The 15,863-nt window shown below is 34.1% G+C and overlaps 1 protein-coding gene across 1 annotated transcript in view; it reads right to left on the reverse strand.

Annotated features, from left to right (window-relative positions):
- Positions 1–15,863, reverse strand: part of LOC142340886 (uncharacterized) — a 50,617-nt gene that overhangs the window by 17,424 nt on the left and 17,330 nt on the right. Inside the window, exons 3-4 of the mRNA XM_075391654.1 lie at positions 14,142–14,794; positions 2,379–3,124 (exon numbers count right to left, since the gene is read on the reverse strand). Coding sequence (XP_075247769.1) covers positions 2,379–3,124; positions 14,142–14,794 — 1,399 coding nt within the window. The remainder of the gene's footprint in view (positions 1–2,378; positions 3,125–14,141; positions 14,795–15,863) is intronic.

Here is a 15,863-nt window from a genome sequence, read left to right on the forward strand (position 1 = left end):
AAAATTCAATAATGCTTCATTGGTGATACAACAAGAGCTGTTGTTATTAAATCTAAGTGAGATGACATCAAAATTATTGTAAAAGCTGACAACGCTAAAACCCCACTGATTTTTAATAAAAAAAAACAAACTTTAAATTTCAGAGCACAATCCATACATTCTAAGACCGTGAAAAACTAAATATATGCTTCACGAGATAGTCCATAATAACTGCCATTAATATAACTTATTTACAGCAGAACAAAAACTCAAACATTAAAAAAAAGCGACAACTGGCTAAAACCGCATCATTCAAATGATTAAACTCTGTTATGGATGAAGCCAACAAGTAGAGCAAAATAGCGGGCACAACTCAGTTTTTCTTTAAAAGTTGTTTGAATACACAGTGATGAAGAGATGAAAACCAAAAGCTGTCAAAAGTAATTATGAAAAAGGTTTGTTAAATAGCAAACAAAACTAGCCAAATATTGACACTTTTTTCAAGTTTTAGACTAGATGATAAGACAAAAAATGATCAAACAAAAGCGAGACTAAAAACCTTCTAAAATGAGTTCTTAGTATAAACGAGAACCGTGTCTGTCAATATGAAACATCAATTAGGTTTTTTCTACCCCTCCTGTTATTAATATGAGTATAAAAAACCATAAAAATATCAGTAAATTGAGCAGAATCCAAGATTTCACTATTATGTTATGAATACACATAGCTTTGAACTGAAAATCATAAGCTGTCAATTGCAATATGGAATAGGTTTGAATAAAATCCGGCTCTAAACCAGTCGTTTTTCGTACTGTTTTTTGTCCCGACTTGATTGAATTCATAATTGCGACTTGATTTCTCATCGAAAAAATCCGAGCAGATATGTAAGAAAAGAAAACATTCCAAATATTTGAGGTTAAAAAGAATCAGGAATTTTTTTAAAAAAAAATCAGCAAACAGCTTTTGACTGTCTTAAAACATATGACCCTGCATCTGCAAAGTACAGGTAGGAAATTTATGGGAATTTGGAAAGCAGAAAACTCCTTTTTCTTCAAAAATTAGTGATTTTAATGCTAACGTAATTAATAGCGCATTGACCAAATTCGAGATAGCGTTTCTAGGAGGCCAGTTTTGCTGAGAATTCCATCAGAGTCAAAGAATAGAGAATCGTTTCATATTTCAACGGAGAAACAAAACAACACCGATACAACAACGTAGCAAGTGATTAACGATAACCGCAAAATCATTACATTTGATTCAAAACAAATGATAGCCAAGGATACAGTTGAAACTCGGGTACAGTTCAACAATAGGGCAAATAAAAATGGCGCAAAATGCAAAAACTATCAAAACATATAATGTTTAAGACATGCAAAAAGTTAGCTATCAAACGAAAACATTGTGAGAGTCATTAACAAATTCTACAAAAATGTTGTGTGAAGGTCAGGAAAGCAATGATCTAAAATTGGACTAAAGTTGAAGACTTTTAGTATTTATTATCACGTCAATGGGAACTGTTTGTTTAAGTAATAAGACTTACATTAACAATTCTCAGACAACCTCCAACAATCAGAATTGTATGAAAAATTTCATCAAAGCGCTAAAAAAATAGCTTTCGATTGATTGATTAAAAAAAGAACGCATGCACCAGTAAATCAAGTGCTTCGGCTTCAGAAGACATTGATCAAAATGTAGGATTTAAAGCAGAACTCTATCTAAAATCTGAAAATGAGTTCAAACAATGTCTCTTTTGCTGTAAAAACAGTGTGAAAAATTTTAACGTTTTGAACGTGACTAACTTATGAGTTTTCTACTGCTCGAAAATTCGAAAATAACTAAAACCATTGCTCCAATTTGGTTTCTAATTGAAATAAAAAATTTGGGGAAAGAAGTATGAATAATTCTTGGGCAAAGCATATCAGGACAAAACCTGAAAAACAATCCAACGAAAAGCATGAAAACCTTTGGCCTGACCACTAGCTCATTTTCTCATCACTAATTGAGCAGCAGAAAAAACGAAGCATTTTAATCAGAGTTAAAATGCAATTTGGGTAAATAAAGAAATAAATTAATAAAAAATAGAGAAAACACTAATTCCCGAAAACTTTCTTTTGAAGTGGCAGTAAAATTAAACTTATTTGAAATTAGAAACCCTATGTCAGATATTAGGTCTGTTATTTCTCACATTTCGATATAATGGGATTACAAAACAGCCGTTTTGCAGCCATATCTTTATCTAAAGATGCTGCATTTTCAAAAGTGTAGCCTTAATATTAGCCGCAAAAGTGGGATCAAACCATTATGGATTTCGCACAGGTCTGGGAAAAGTAGTCTAGCCTAGTAGTTCCTAATTATGTTTTATGATATGAAAAGTACTACAAACAGTATTGCCAACTTACCTCAGCAGAATTGAACTTTCTTTGCAGCCACAAAAACGGGTTCCGGTCTGACTCCGTGAACAAATTGTGAAAATCAATCATCACGTGCATCCTTCTCGGGGGTTGCCTTGCAATGAGAATACATTCATCAAAGAAATAGACCACCGAATGCAGGAAGTAGAACCCAAACTGCATTTGATAAGCACCCCAAAACTCACCCGGGTGAATTTCAATCGGACCCATGTACTTGGCATGGTTGACATTAGTTGGGTACAGAAAGGGTTTGTAGAATCCACACGGAAGAAACATCAAAGGTCGAGGTCTGTTAGGCTCGTCGTTTCTTGACAGTCGAAGAACAGCACAATCCGATTCAATGGCGTACAACGGAAACATCAAGTTTGCCTGTTTTTCTCGTAAACTAAAGGCCATACTTAAAAACTCGTTTTCAACTACGTTATAAGGTCCGATCTGTGACGTGTAATCATTCGTTATTCCGTTAAAATTTGTAGGCATCAAAGGGAAACTTCCATCAGGTTGAAAACGTCTCATTTCATGATATTCTCTCATAACCTGTGGGGAAAATTGGTTCATTAAAAGTTGTCTGGGATCATCTCTGGGAAGTGGGAGGAGCAAACTGAGGGGAGGGACTCTGACAGAAGCACCCAAAGTGTAGCTTGTAGAGCCCGCTTGCCCTTGCTGACCAGCAGCTCCATAAGTCATCTGTTGAGAGGGCGAAGGCATAGGAGAGGGCGTGATATCATATGGACCTACAGCAGAATCTGTCTAAAATTTGGTTAGCTTTTCTTAGGAATGCAAAAGCTAGAATTTTGAGAATGTTTTTTCAGTACGTATAGTGAGGTCCTCAGTTCCTTGCTTATGATGAAGCCAACCCGTATTTAACCAGTAAAATAGGGTGGGATCTTATTAGACGGTGTTGAGACAATCGTTAGAGCCTGCCATTAAAGGTGGAACCTCTCCCTGGTTATCTGCTGTTTATTGACCCCGTATCAGATGATAATTACGAGATATCATCTGGTCATGGCTCATAGCTATCTTCTGAGTGCGTCTGATCAATAACCATCTGACGATTGATCAGTACAAGTGTATTTTCCTGGTCCTTTTTTGCCCCGAACTGAAAAGTTTGAAACGAAAAATGTCTTGACATTAAAACTATACCGCAAGCCTTAATATCGTGTCAGCTGAGCATGCAGCAACTGATATAATCAATAAATGTTTGCATGAACCATATCATCGACACTTGTGTTGATACTGTGTTTCATATCTCCATTAAAAACTAAACGTATTTTCAAATAAAGTTACAGTTAATCATAAAAAAAAGTCGGTCTAATTTTACCTACTTCAATGTTAGTCCCCGGCTCCCAAAATGTAGCAGGTACGACTGACAGTTAACAAATTTTAAAAATTTTCTTTGCCATAGGCATGCCCGTTTTGGCCAAATTTTTTATTTAACAATTTTTTGAGGAAATCAAGTCTTAAAGCTGATGTCTGAAATCAAGTCTTAAAGCTTTCAAATCTGAAGTCAAAGCCCATAGTATAAAAACTTTCCTTCGATTTATTCAACAGCTTTAAAACCTTATGAGAGCTTTTATGTCTCCTGTACATCTCAAAGTCGTTGCAAACTTCAGCTCAACTTCTCGTACCATTTTTCGGAAGCAAGAGTTTTTAGCAGAGCTTGAGTTGCCTCACGATTTGCACATGAAGTTCCCGCTGGATGAACTGTTTGCGCAAATTGCCTATGAAGATGTCTCTGACAAAAATTCCACAATTTTATGCCAGGCATTTGAATGAATTGTTTGGAATTGCTTATCTGTGCTTTTGAGAGATAGACATTTATAACGCTCAAATGTTTGCCGCTCTTAGTTCGTGCAGTAGGTCCGGCTACCTCTATGATCATATTAGACGTCAGTTGAAAAAAATTGCCCTCGGCTTCCATTGTAAAATACAAGTTCCGACCACTGCTCACATTCAAGAGGCTGGTTGGGCGACGTTGAGTGCGGAAACGGCTCCATAGTGGATTTCTTGCCCTCAACTGTGGAGTTGCATTACCCCCGACCGCAAATAGAGACCACTGGCTGCGCCACGAATTTAAGGTAAGCTCTTTAAAAAAAATAGTGGTAAAAATGAAGTCAAACGTTAAGGTTGCTTTAATTGAAGCTGACGTAAAGATAAACTAATAAGACACTAATTATCACGACTCTAGGGGTAGATCATCGACATTGGCAATGTTCACAAAACTAAAAAATACAAAAATACCATACTATAATATGATTTTGAGTTTTTAGTTACTCTTTTTTGTTATTACTTATGATCTTCTACACACAATTCATGAAACTAATACAGTTTTCGTTGTTTCATTATTGCAATCGACACAGTTTTTCCTTTCATGTCCTAGTTTGTAAGCAAAAAGGAAAAAACAACAAGTGACTACTCTTAAACACTAAAATTGAAAACATATAAGGAGGTTCGGTAATGCAATTGAGGTTCCAATCCCGCTTATCTACATCTTTTAACTTAATTTTTCCGACCGATCTCTGAGGGGGGAGGAACTATATACTCAAATGATTTTTTTTGTTCTGACAATTTTGGCCGATCGATGTAATAATCGAAGAGAGTTGTGAGTCGTATGATTAGAAAGCCCGTCCAACGTAGAATATGGAATTAAATTTTTTTTTCAGTTTTCACTTTTTATAGGGAGTCATCGAGGTTTAAATTTTGTGAATATTAGACGTAATTCAGCTGTTTTTATTCATATTTTTACCAAATTATCGTCATTTTTGACCAATTTTTTGCCAATATTACTGTGGTATGTTAAAATTGTCAACTGTAATGTTATTGATCTTATCTCTAAAGATAGAGGAGGGCTGCTTTGTCTAAGAAATGGCTTTTTTAGCTCACTTGCTTCAAAATTGCCGAAAATAGACACCTTTAAACTGCGGCCATATCCTTCTTAAGCCCAAACAAAAGCTATTTGTACTCCCGTTGGCTTTACGAGTCTTCTGGAACCATAATTTTTCCAATTTTTTTTGCAAACTTAAAGTCGATAATTATACAAAAAGCTTTATTTATTTTAAACAAACGGAAAAGTTTTGTCCACATTTGTTCTATTTCGCAACCATTTCAATAATTGACTGTTTTGTTAGACGCTCAGCAATATCTGGGCCGATCTCGATCTCAACATGGATCCTTATGATAAATTTTTTTAGATTTTAATGGGGCGCATTTTTTTCGGAAAATTTCCGCTGTGTAAATGTTTTTTATGTAAATTACGGACGAGAACTTCAAATTAGGGCTCAATTAATGACAGATACTATTTACAGTAAACAAGACCCAACACGATTAAGTTATGGTTTCAGAATTAAGCTCATGGATTTTATGGCTCTGACCAATAGTTTTCGAAAAAATAAAATGAATTTCTTGCGTTTTGTTTTCAATTCTTACGATTTTTGTAGTTCAATGGCTTAGTGTCCTCAATCAAAGATCCAGATAGTTTTAAAAATTATAAAAGAGCCTGTAAATTTTTTTCAATTGTTATCTAATTTCTGTTATGACTTTAAATATATTTCATTGAGAAAATGTCGATGAATTTCTGAACTATGCAACTATTTTTCTCATGTCTCTCAACTTTGGGCGCAGTCTTAGTAAAAAAGGCATAAACATAGACGAATTTCCTGATATTTTTGAATTAAAATCCGGAACGATTTTTTATTTTTAACTAATGGTTTCTTTAATTTGGTATCACGCGATTTCAATTCGTCTTTTTTATCTTTTTATCATAATTGCACTTTTTTGAGTTCATTTTGTTTCTTTGTCGATTAATCACATTATTGACAACTCCAATCATGAGAAGGCATTGTAGGGAAAAATTAGAACGTTCGAAAAAGTCGTAGCTGGATATGTTAATTATTTTTTTTGGATAGTTCATGCTTTTCGGGTTGAGACACAGTTACCTCGCAAAACTTCGTCTTGGATTTTTTAATTTTGCCTAAATTTTTCTACCTTTTTGTTGTTGTACTCCATATAACCAATGATAGCTCTTGATTGCTTTACCAAAAAGTAAAAATCAACTTAGTTAGAGATTTTATTTATAGCTGTTTATTTCAATGACTTTCAAACTAAATTTTTTAAAAAAAGATTTTTTTTCATCTATCTCCTTTTTGTTTTTATTTTCGCCACCATGTAACTCAACCTCAACCATAAGAAGTCTTAATTGCTTTTTTGATTCGAACATTTTTTTCGCGCTTGGTAATATATTGTGACAGATTGCTTCAAAAAATGTTCGAGAATTCTATACTGTTCAATTGCTGGGTTTCTTTTTGGTGTCATATATTAGTAGTCCGCTTATAAGGAAAAATCTTTAATTTTAAGATGAAACGAAAATGATGATTAAGATTTCTTGCAGGTAACATCTTGCAATTATACTGCCTGGAACATTGTCATGTCTTAAAATTGTTTCAGGTTTTGGCTACTTTTTGAATTTGTTTTTTTTTGGGGGCTCGTGACTTAATCTCGTTATTAATTGGCTTCCTGAGGTGTTGAAACTTTATCCGTCAATTTTTTTAATCCGAAGCCTGTTGTGACTTTTGTTTTGTTTTCAAAAATAATTTGGGTTTTTAAGCTCCGTCTTTTTTGAATAGTTTTTCGGTCGATTTGTGGCTCAGTCTCAGTAAACACAGGTCACAACTCGTTTACAGTGAGCTATTATTTATAACTGTTTTATTTTCAATTATTTGTTTCCCGGCTTTGTTACTACTGTTAATACAGGATTTCATAAAATTTTAGATTTTTATATATTTGTACATTTGAATTGATTTTTGGTTTCTTTTTAAATTATAACAAAAATTGTTGATCCGAATAATATCTTTGAAATTTTGCGCAATCAAAACCTGGATAATGAAATCTCTCAAATTATTTGGATATTAATGAACGTTTTAGTGGTTTCAATTGATATCTTACGACATTAATAATTGTGAAATTAATTGTTTTCAAAAATGAAAAAGTATTTTGGAACTTCGCACCTATTTGCTCTTTTTTGTCGGCTGTTAACCAGTTGCATTAATGACAGGTGCCATATCTTTTGTAATGAAGTATAGGCTAAATTGTTTTAGTTTTTATCTGATGCGAGTTTGATTTTATGTTTTTTTATTATAGATTTACATGAGGCATCACATGAGGCACCACATGAGGCACCACATAAGGCACCACATGACGAGGCAACACTGCCTTTTGGTGTTCTCTCGGTTCAGTATGTGTGTATACAAAAAGTGTAAAAATATAAACATATTTTTAGTTTGTCTGTTCCAAAAACAATTTATTATTATTATTATTTGGTTATTTTAATTTATCATAGAGTTTTTTAAAGTTTTGACCGTAGATGATGTTTGTTAATTGGTTTTTATTTTGTTGTTTCAAATAGTCCTATTATCATCAATTTTCATCGGCCCTCCGGCAAGGCGTTATCGTATTTTATTCATTGTTTATTGAACGATGTGTATGTTTTTGAAAGTTTTCTATCTCTTCATCATTTGGTAGCCAATTAAGTCAAGAATGTGGATGAGCGGGGTCGGAACATTATGTGCGTACGCATATAACCGAGCCTCCTTGTCTATAATAATCTCACAAAACTAAAGTAAATAAAGATATTCTGCAACAGATTCAAATCTCGATGATTTTGCTTTTAATTAGGAAGAGATTAAAGACATTAACCTATCTTTCAACAGACTACTAAATGAATATAACAATCTACCTTAGAGGACCGATGAGGCCTGTCATTATTATGACTACCAGAAAACACGACAAAAATTAAATAGTAACAAAAGTAATCACGAACAAAACTCTCCGTTCAATTTTTTAAAACCATTAATAACCAACTTGAAATGGCGTCAGATTAAACTCTAAAGAAGATTAGTTGTACCTTCTTAGAAAAAATACGGAACTTCTCCTCAATGCGATTTTCCTCATTCCACAACAATAACAATTTTGGATTGCTTTATTTTCAGCTGGCCTCAGGTCCGCCCATTTAGTTACTGTGAAATTAAATCAAAAACCCATACAAATGTGTGAATCAGCAAAAATCATTAATACTTTAGGAAAACTTGTTGTACCAAGAAAAAGACCATTTGAAGAAGACAAAATTGTTACAAAGAGCAAATTGTAGTTAAAAAGTTAGGAGATGTGACCTCTCTATGGAGATATTACGCTACAAGTTAACAGAAATAAGATTGTCTAAGCCCAGAATACATTGACTTTTTTCAAAAACAAATAATTTCAAAATTCATGGTCACAATCAGCTTTCGATTAAGAGTAGACAATTTATTATTCAATTTCCTTCAAAACGAATTGCGTCTATTATTGGGCAGACTATAAAGTTTAAGCCTATAAAATATCATTAAATGCAAGCAGAACTAACAAATTTCACAAACAAATGTCGGAACCAGTCTCGTAACCCTTAAGTTTGTCACCTGTTAATTGCCAGAAAATTGAAGCGTCACCCGCGTCTCCTTTGAGCACCATGAAGTCTTTCTGTAAAAAGACAATCTGACAATTACAACAGGAAACCAGAAAATTAGAGGTATCTAAAACTCACAAAATTCTTCTGAAACTTTTGTCTAAGCCCTAAAGACATCAGTCATAACGTTTTAACAACAGAAATATTAACGAGCTCATTCAGCAGTGAGGCTAGATTGAGAAAATAATACGACTTTAAAAATATGAAAAGGGAGACGAAAGCAAGAACAAAAAGGGATACCTTGAAGAATACTCGGACACTTTTGGAAAAAAATTAATTTGAAAAGTCAATAAAGCCATTATTTATATAGCGATATCAGTTATTAAGTTGATTTATACATCTATAGTTGACAATTGCGGCTTTTTGTTGCCCAATTATTTGGCATACGTAACAAAAAGTAACAACAAATACGGGACAAAAAAACAATCCTCTACCCAAACAAATCTGTAAACAGACGTTGCGAGAGAAGGGTGTCGCAGCCCTTAAAATCAAACGTTATGGAAACAAAAAATATGTTCAGATACTAAATTTAAAACGCTTTTTTCTTTTATATTGCTAAATACTGTCTTAATTTACAAACGAAACGGAAAGGAACAGCGAAAAATGGCACTCATGCACAATAATCACAAATTTTTGCATGAAAACTTGTAGTACCGAAGCCTAGAAGCTGACATTTTCAAGTAAAATTGCCGCATTTGAACGAAAAAAACTAGCAAAAAAGCGAGTTTTTGTTAAACCTCCGTTTTCTCGCTCTGCTTGAAAATTGAAGCAAAAATCATTCACGCCGCATAACCACTCGCTTTTTCGCTCCAATGTTTCGGCGTGCCCAAAATCACTACTGCAATTTGACTTCAAAAATTATAAAAATGTGTGAACAGATCTTAAAAATATAGCCGGAAGAGTTCCGGAAGCAACTCGAAGCATCAAAACTTCACGGAAAAATGTATTTGCAGCTGAAGCCTTTACCTTTCTTAGTAAACCATAAACTCATTACCTCCCCAGGTCAGATCTAAAAACTGGTGAAATATAAAACCCTGTCACCGTGAGAAACAAAATGCAGCAAAATATTGTTAAATACTGTCTTAATTTACAGACGAAACAGAAAGGAACAGCAAAAAATGGCAATCATGCACGATAATCACAAATTTTTGCATGAAAACTTGTAGTACCGAAACCTAGAAGCTGACATTTTCAAAGTTCCACAACAAAGAATTGCATCTTTTATAATAAGTTTTGATCTGTTTTTACTGATAAATAAAACAAAAAATGACCGAAGAAAAAATTGACAGGTTCAAAAAATCTCAAAGATTTTTTAAAAACAGATATATTCAAATGTCATAGGAGATATTTGGTAACCAAACTGAATTCCTCGTATAAGCTCACTTAGAGTTTTTGAAGAAGCTATGGCGATCTTTGATTGGTTAGACTTAGTAATCAGACTGCAAAACAGGAACAATTTAGGGCAAAAAACAATAACTCAGTTAAGCTTTACTAAAACTCCTACTAAAGGTCTTTAAAAACCGTTATATTCTCTGATAACAAACTATATCTACAATTGGCCTCATTTTCAAATAAACAGGAGGTCGGATTAGTTGAGCTATGAATTGAAAAATCTGACAGTAATTAACATAAAAAATAAATTGAAAAAAAAATTTTGAAAAGATTGACATCACCAAAATGTAGAGGATATCAAACCTATCCCTGAGTTTGCCTCCCGCCCTACAAACCACCCCAGTGTTCCAAATGTTTGCAAATAACACTAAATGCAAAGTAAAATATTTCAAAATTAAAAAACAATTTTGCATGTTGTATAAATATCGAGCTATATTTGCAAAAAAACGGCAAATTTTAATATAGGGCGACGAATTTTAAAGACGTTTAAAGTGCGTCGAATTTGAACTAACTCTATTTTGGAGTTTACGGAGATTGTGTTAGCGGTTTCTATGTCAGATTTTGGCAAACTTAAACAAAGTGGACCAAAAACGCGTATTTTGTGCAGATTTTGATAGAAAAGGTCTGAAATTTGAAAAATTTATTAAAATTTTCAGCCAAAAAAACTCCAATCAAACATTTTAGCACCGCTTTTCTACCTATAACGATAAAGCACTACTCTATTGTTTTTACCAATATTAACACATGCACGGCAGATTGCCGAAAAATAGCCGCCGTTGATTCCCATAGCCACGATTGGGATTGAAAGAAGAAAAAACATGAATAAAATTGATTTCGTAGAAAAACAATTCAATAGCGCAAACTAAATTGATATCATTTTCTAGTTGATCATACTCTTGTTTCATAGTGACACAATACAGGCGCTGGTATCAATATTCAAAGCATTAGAGGTGGTAACTAGGACTTATAAGAACCAAGTTCGAGTAAAGAGCATATAAAACTGCGCTCTATGGGTTCCTATCGTCTCTAGTTCTGAGTTTAATTTTTTGATACTGACTCTATTCATTTTGAGTTGCATTGCTAAGGAACTGCTGTATTATAACACTTTTGTCCTAATGAGAGAAGAGTGCAACTAACCTAGAGAAGTCAAAAAGATTTCACGCAAAATGTTGAACCAGCTGCGAACCAAGTTAAAGCGAAAAATTTTTATTTGACGAAATAAAAAAACAAAGCAGGACAAATCCTGACGTACAATTCAAAAAAATTTCCTTGACGAATCAAAAAACTAGACGTAGAGGGAACTATGAGTGATTTGGAAAAACAGTTTCTAAAAAAATCGGATAAAAATAAAAAAAAAACAGAAATTTAAGGCCAAAACGCCGCATGTGAACAAAAAACCACTAATGAGAAATGAAAACTTGGTTCAATCACAAAATTTGGCCTAGAACGAACTATGAATGGAATGAGAAAAGCCATTGAGAAAAAACTCGATCCAAAAAATTGAAAAAACAGTAAAAGTCAAAGTGAAATTGCCGCATGTGAACGAAAAAAAACTAGCAAAAAATCGAGTTTTTGTTAAATCTCCGTTTTCTCAATCTACTTTAAAATTGAAGCAAAAATCATTCACGCCGCGTAACCCCTCGCGTTTTCACTCAAATGTTTCCGCGTGACCTAAATCACTACTCTAAGTTGACTTCAAAAATTATAGAAGTGTGTGAACAGATCTTAAAAATCTAGCCAGAAGGATTCCGGAAGCAACTCGAAGCATCACAACTTCACGGAAAAATGTATTTGCAGCTGAAGCCTTTACCTTTCTTAGTGAACCATAAACTCATTACCTCCTCAGTTCAGATCTAAAAACTGGTGAAATATAAAACCCTGTCACCATGAGAAACAAAATGCAGCAAAATTTTTTATTATTGAAAACGTTTGGTAACGTTAAAAAACTCTATAATGACTCGAATGGTCAAAATGCAGTTTGGCTGAAAAAGCTGACAGGGCTTTCAATTGCCATCAAATCATTCATGATTCTACTCCCAAAAAGATCGCGAAAGCAAACGGCAGAAAAATCTTAGAAATTAAATTAAATTTTTCAAAAAATAATGCTCAAATTTAAGAATCAGAATACGACAACAATTAGATTTCTTATAACGGCAATTGAGACAAAAACAACACATAATTCTTCCTTTCCAACTAATTCAAAAAAAATTAATCACAGAAGAGACATGAGCAACAGAATAATATTCAAAGGCAAAAAATAGTTTAAAAACAATAACTAAGGCCGCAAGAAAAGTATAATATATAGTAGCAAGTAAAAATTTTGGAAAGAAGCTGTCAATATTACCTTGTGTTAAAAGAATTCCATTGCAAACGAAAATGACAAAAATCTAATAAAAAGCTGAAATCATTCAATTTTTTAACAACTTTATCAATAAAACAAATATAAATTTAGTTGCCAGGACAATGCTAAAATGATACGAACTAAAATGCGAAGAATATGGACACAAGGTAAGAAACACGGTAACAATAAAACTAATTCTTGATACTAATTTTTGAGTTTCCAATTTATAAATCAAGAAAAAAGATTACATAACTGATGTTGCATAAGAAGACTTTTTCTAGTAAATAAAACCAAAAAAACAAATACAGATAAATTGGAAAAAAACTGCAAAAATTGCATGAGCATATGCACAATTTTATAAAACAAAATTTCATTGAGGTAGAAAGGGGCATTAAGCAATTGAATTATCAAGGGGAAAACGCCTTAGTAACTAATTTTGCAAAACAAGACGGCTGAATAATCCAAAAATGAAGAAATTAATAGAAAAAAGCAAAAATTAAAAAATATGTGCCCGTTTTGAACTTGAAACGCATTTTCAGGCTCTGAAAAACACTGTGGTATCAATTATTTTCATTAAATTGAATAAAAGTCATTTCTACAAAAAACCAAACTGTAAGCAAAAAACGGCCACTCATCAGACGAAAAAACGGCTAAAAACTGCTATCTATATGTGCCATTTTGTCAAAATACACTTTTCAAATTCAAGATGTTATTCACTAAACGCAGCGCTTGATCAAAAAATTTCTCTTGCTCAATTAGTTCACAAGACAATTTTACTCACTTTCACTTATAGGTCAAAACAGCGTCTCAACGAACATTGCTTCCGCTTAAAAAAACTTAAGAAAACCAATACTCCTCTTAGAGTCGTAAAAAAGACAGCGCCCCAATGCAATTCAAATTCTTTGAATCGTAAAGAAATAGGAGCGCTATAATAGCCTGCTGAGAAGCTGAGGCGGCTATTAATTATATTAGAAAAATTGTGCCAAATTTTAGCAAAAGTTACGGAAAATGTGAAAAAAAAAACTGCCGAATATTCACAAAATTTTAAACATCGATAAATCCATGTAAAAAACGAAATTCGAAAAAATCTGTTTAACTCCATATTCTATGATGTACGTGCTTCTCTACGATGAATACATCGATCGGCGTTCAAAATTGACTGAACAAAAGAACTTATTTGAGTATATAGTTCCTCCCTCCCCACTAAAGTGGGGGTCGGAACAATTAACTTTGAGCGCAAAGAAAATTCTTCTTTAATGCCGCTAAATGAAAGTTATTTATCAGTCTGGAGTGAAAATGGTTTCCTCGAGTTTACAAAACAATAAAATCATGTTATTGAGACAAATAAAGCGGAATATAAAGCAAGAAAGAAAAATAATGAGTGGAAAGTAGGTATCGGATAAAATCAAAGTATCAAGGTATTAAGGTAAATCAAGGTATCGAAAAACATTGGAGTGTTTAAGAAAAAAGAGTTACGCCGAATTGTATGAAGCACAAGCTGATACTTTATCTGGACTTGGTCTACCTGGCTCTGCTTCAAATCTTTCTGTCCACTCTTCCATATTAGTCAACTCTCTTCTGCCAAGATCCTGACCGAGTTGATTATCTCCACTGCCCAATGAAGAAGCTGGCCTCTGAGATAAACTGGTAGATGCCTGAGCACCTAGAGAGGCACTTCCTCCTTCAGTCATAGCTGAGGGTGGACGATTTTGATACTGTAGTAGCCTCGACTGCCTTCGGGGTCGAACGCCGAGATACTGTTGTGGTAGTAGGTGCAATGGTTGTTGTGGCGGTGGTGGCGTTGTTGGGAAAAACGTTTGTCGAGTGAGTGGGGGTGTTATAGGGGGTAGCATTTGTTGGGAGGGTACTGGTGGGGGTAGCATTTGTTGCGAGGGTGTCGGTGGAGGTAGCATTTGTTGGGAGGGTACTGGTGGGGGTAGCATTTGTTGCGAGGGTGTCGGTGGGGGTAGCATTTGTTGGGAGGGTACTGGTGGGGGTAGCATTTGTTGCGAGGGTGTCGGTGGGGGTAGCATTTGTTGGGAGGGTACTGGTGGGGGTAGCATTTGTTGGGAGGGTACTGGTGGGGGTAGCATTTGTTGGGAGGGTACTGGTGGAGGTAACATTTCTTGTGAGGATGAAGGTTTTCCTTGTTCTGGTTGTCTCTGTTGTTCCTGTATTCTGAAAAATAAATAACTCTTATGAATTAAATTTATTAACGCTGGGAGTAGAATTGATACCTAATTTGACAACTCAAAGAACACAGAAATTTAGGTGAGCCCTCTCGGACATCATTGAATTTAAAAACTCCGAAAATATCATATTACAATCTCAAGAATGCACTAAGATATTGTGTTGCAAAATGAAAATAGTTCGACCGCAGCCTTGCAACTACTTCAGTGTCAAAAACCAAAAAATGTGTCAAAGGTCTTCATTCTTTTTTAAAAGTGACATCCCTGCTCAAAATATTGGAAAAATATCTGTGCCACTAAAATCACGAAATCAATCATCGAGGAGACGTTAAAATAGGAAAAATAGATACACAACAGAAGCAACTGATTGTTTCTCTTCATGGGTTAAAGAACAAATTGTTTTTAAAGCAAACAAATAGCAGTTTATGACATCAAAAAAATTCTGACAAAAACGGGGCTATTCGGGCGCAACTAATACTGACCATGCCGGCTAAAGGAGCACTTCAGCACAAATGGAACTAGACACATCTACCAAAGAACTAAATACAATCTACCAAAGAGTCAGAGCTCACAGATATAGAATTGATACGGAGCCGCAACGTCCAATCAGTACGACATACGGTAACACATCAGCTTTTGCTATTCTGTTTGAACTCACTGTATGGATACGAATGATCAGAGAGATGTGGAGCTAGGGAAAACTCTTCCTAAGAAATCGAAATAGATATATTAGTATGTCATCTTGAAAAAAAACTACAAGCACTGAATTAAGGAACAAAAGCTCAATGTAATTGCATGTGAAATCAAGCAAAACAAAAAATAGTATGATTTTATATAAAAGGTGTTGTTTCGAACGGAAAATCAAGCCCATATTGTAAAGCAAATTCGGTTAAACGAAAATAAACCAGACACCTGAGGTTACCAATTCAATTGGGACACTAAATTTCTAACCAAAGCCACCAGCAAGTTGGACTAACCAGTATTCAAAGCCAGAAAACTTTTTAATACAAACTAAAATACAGACTACAGGCCTTGATATCATGTCGCCAATTCAAATT

The sequence above is a fragment of the Convolutriloba macropyga genome, chromosome 6 (assembly GCF_964194025.1).
Source record: "Convolutriloba macropyga chromosome 6, txConMacr16.3, whole genome shotgun sequence".
NCBI classification, from domain to species: domain Eukaryota; kingdom Metazoa; phylum Xenacoelomorpha; order Acoela; family Convolutidae; genus Convolutriloba; species Convolutriloba macropyga.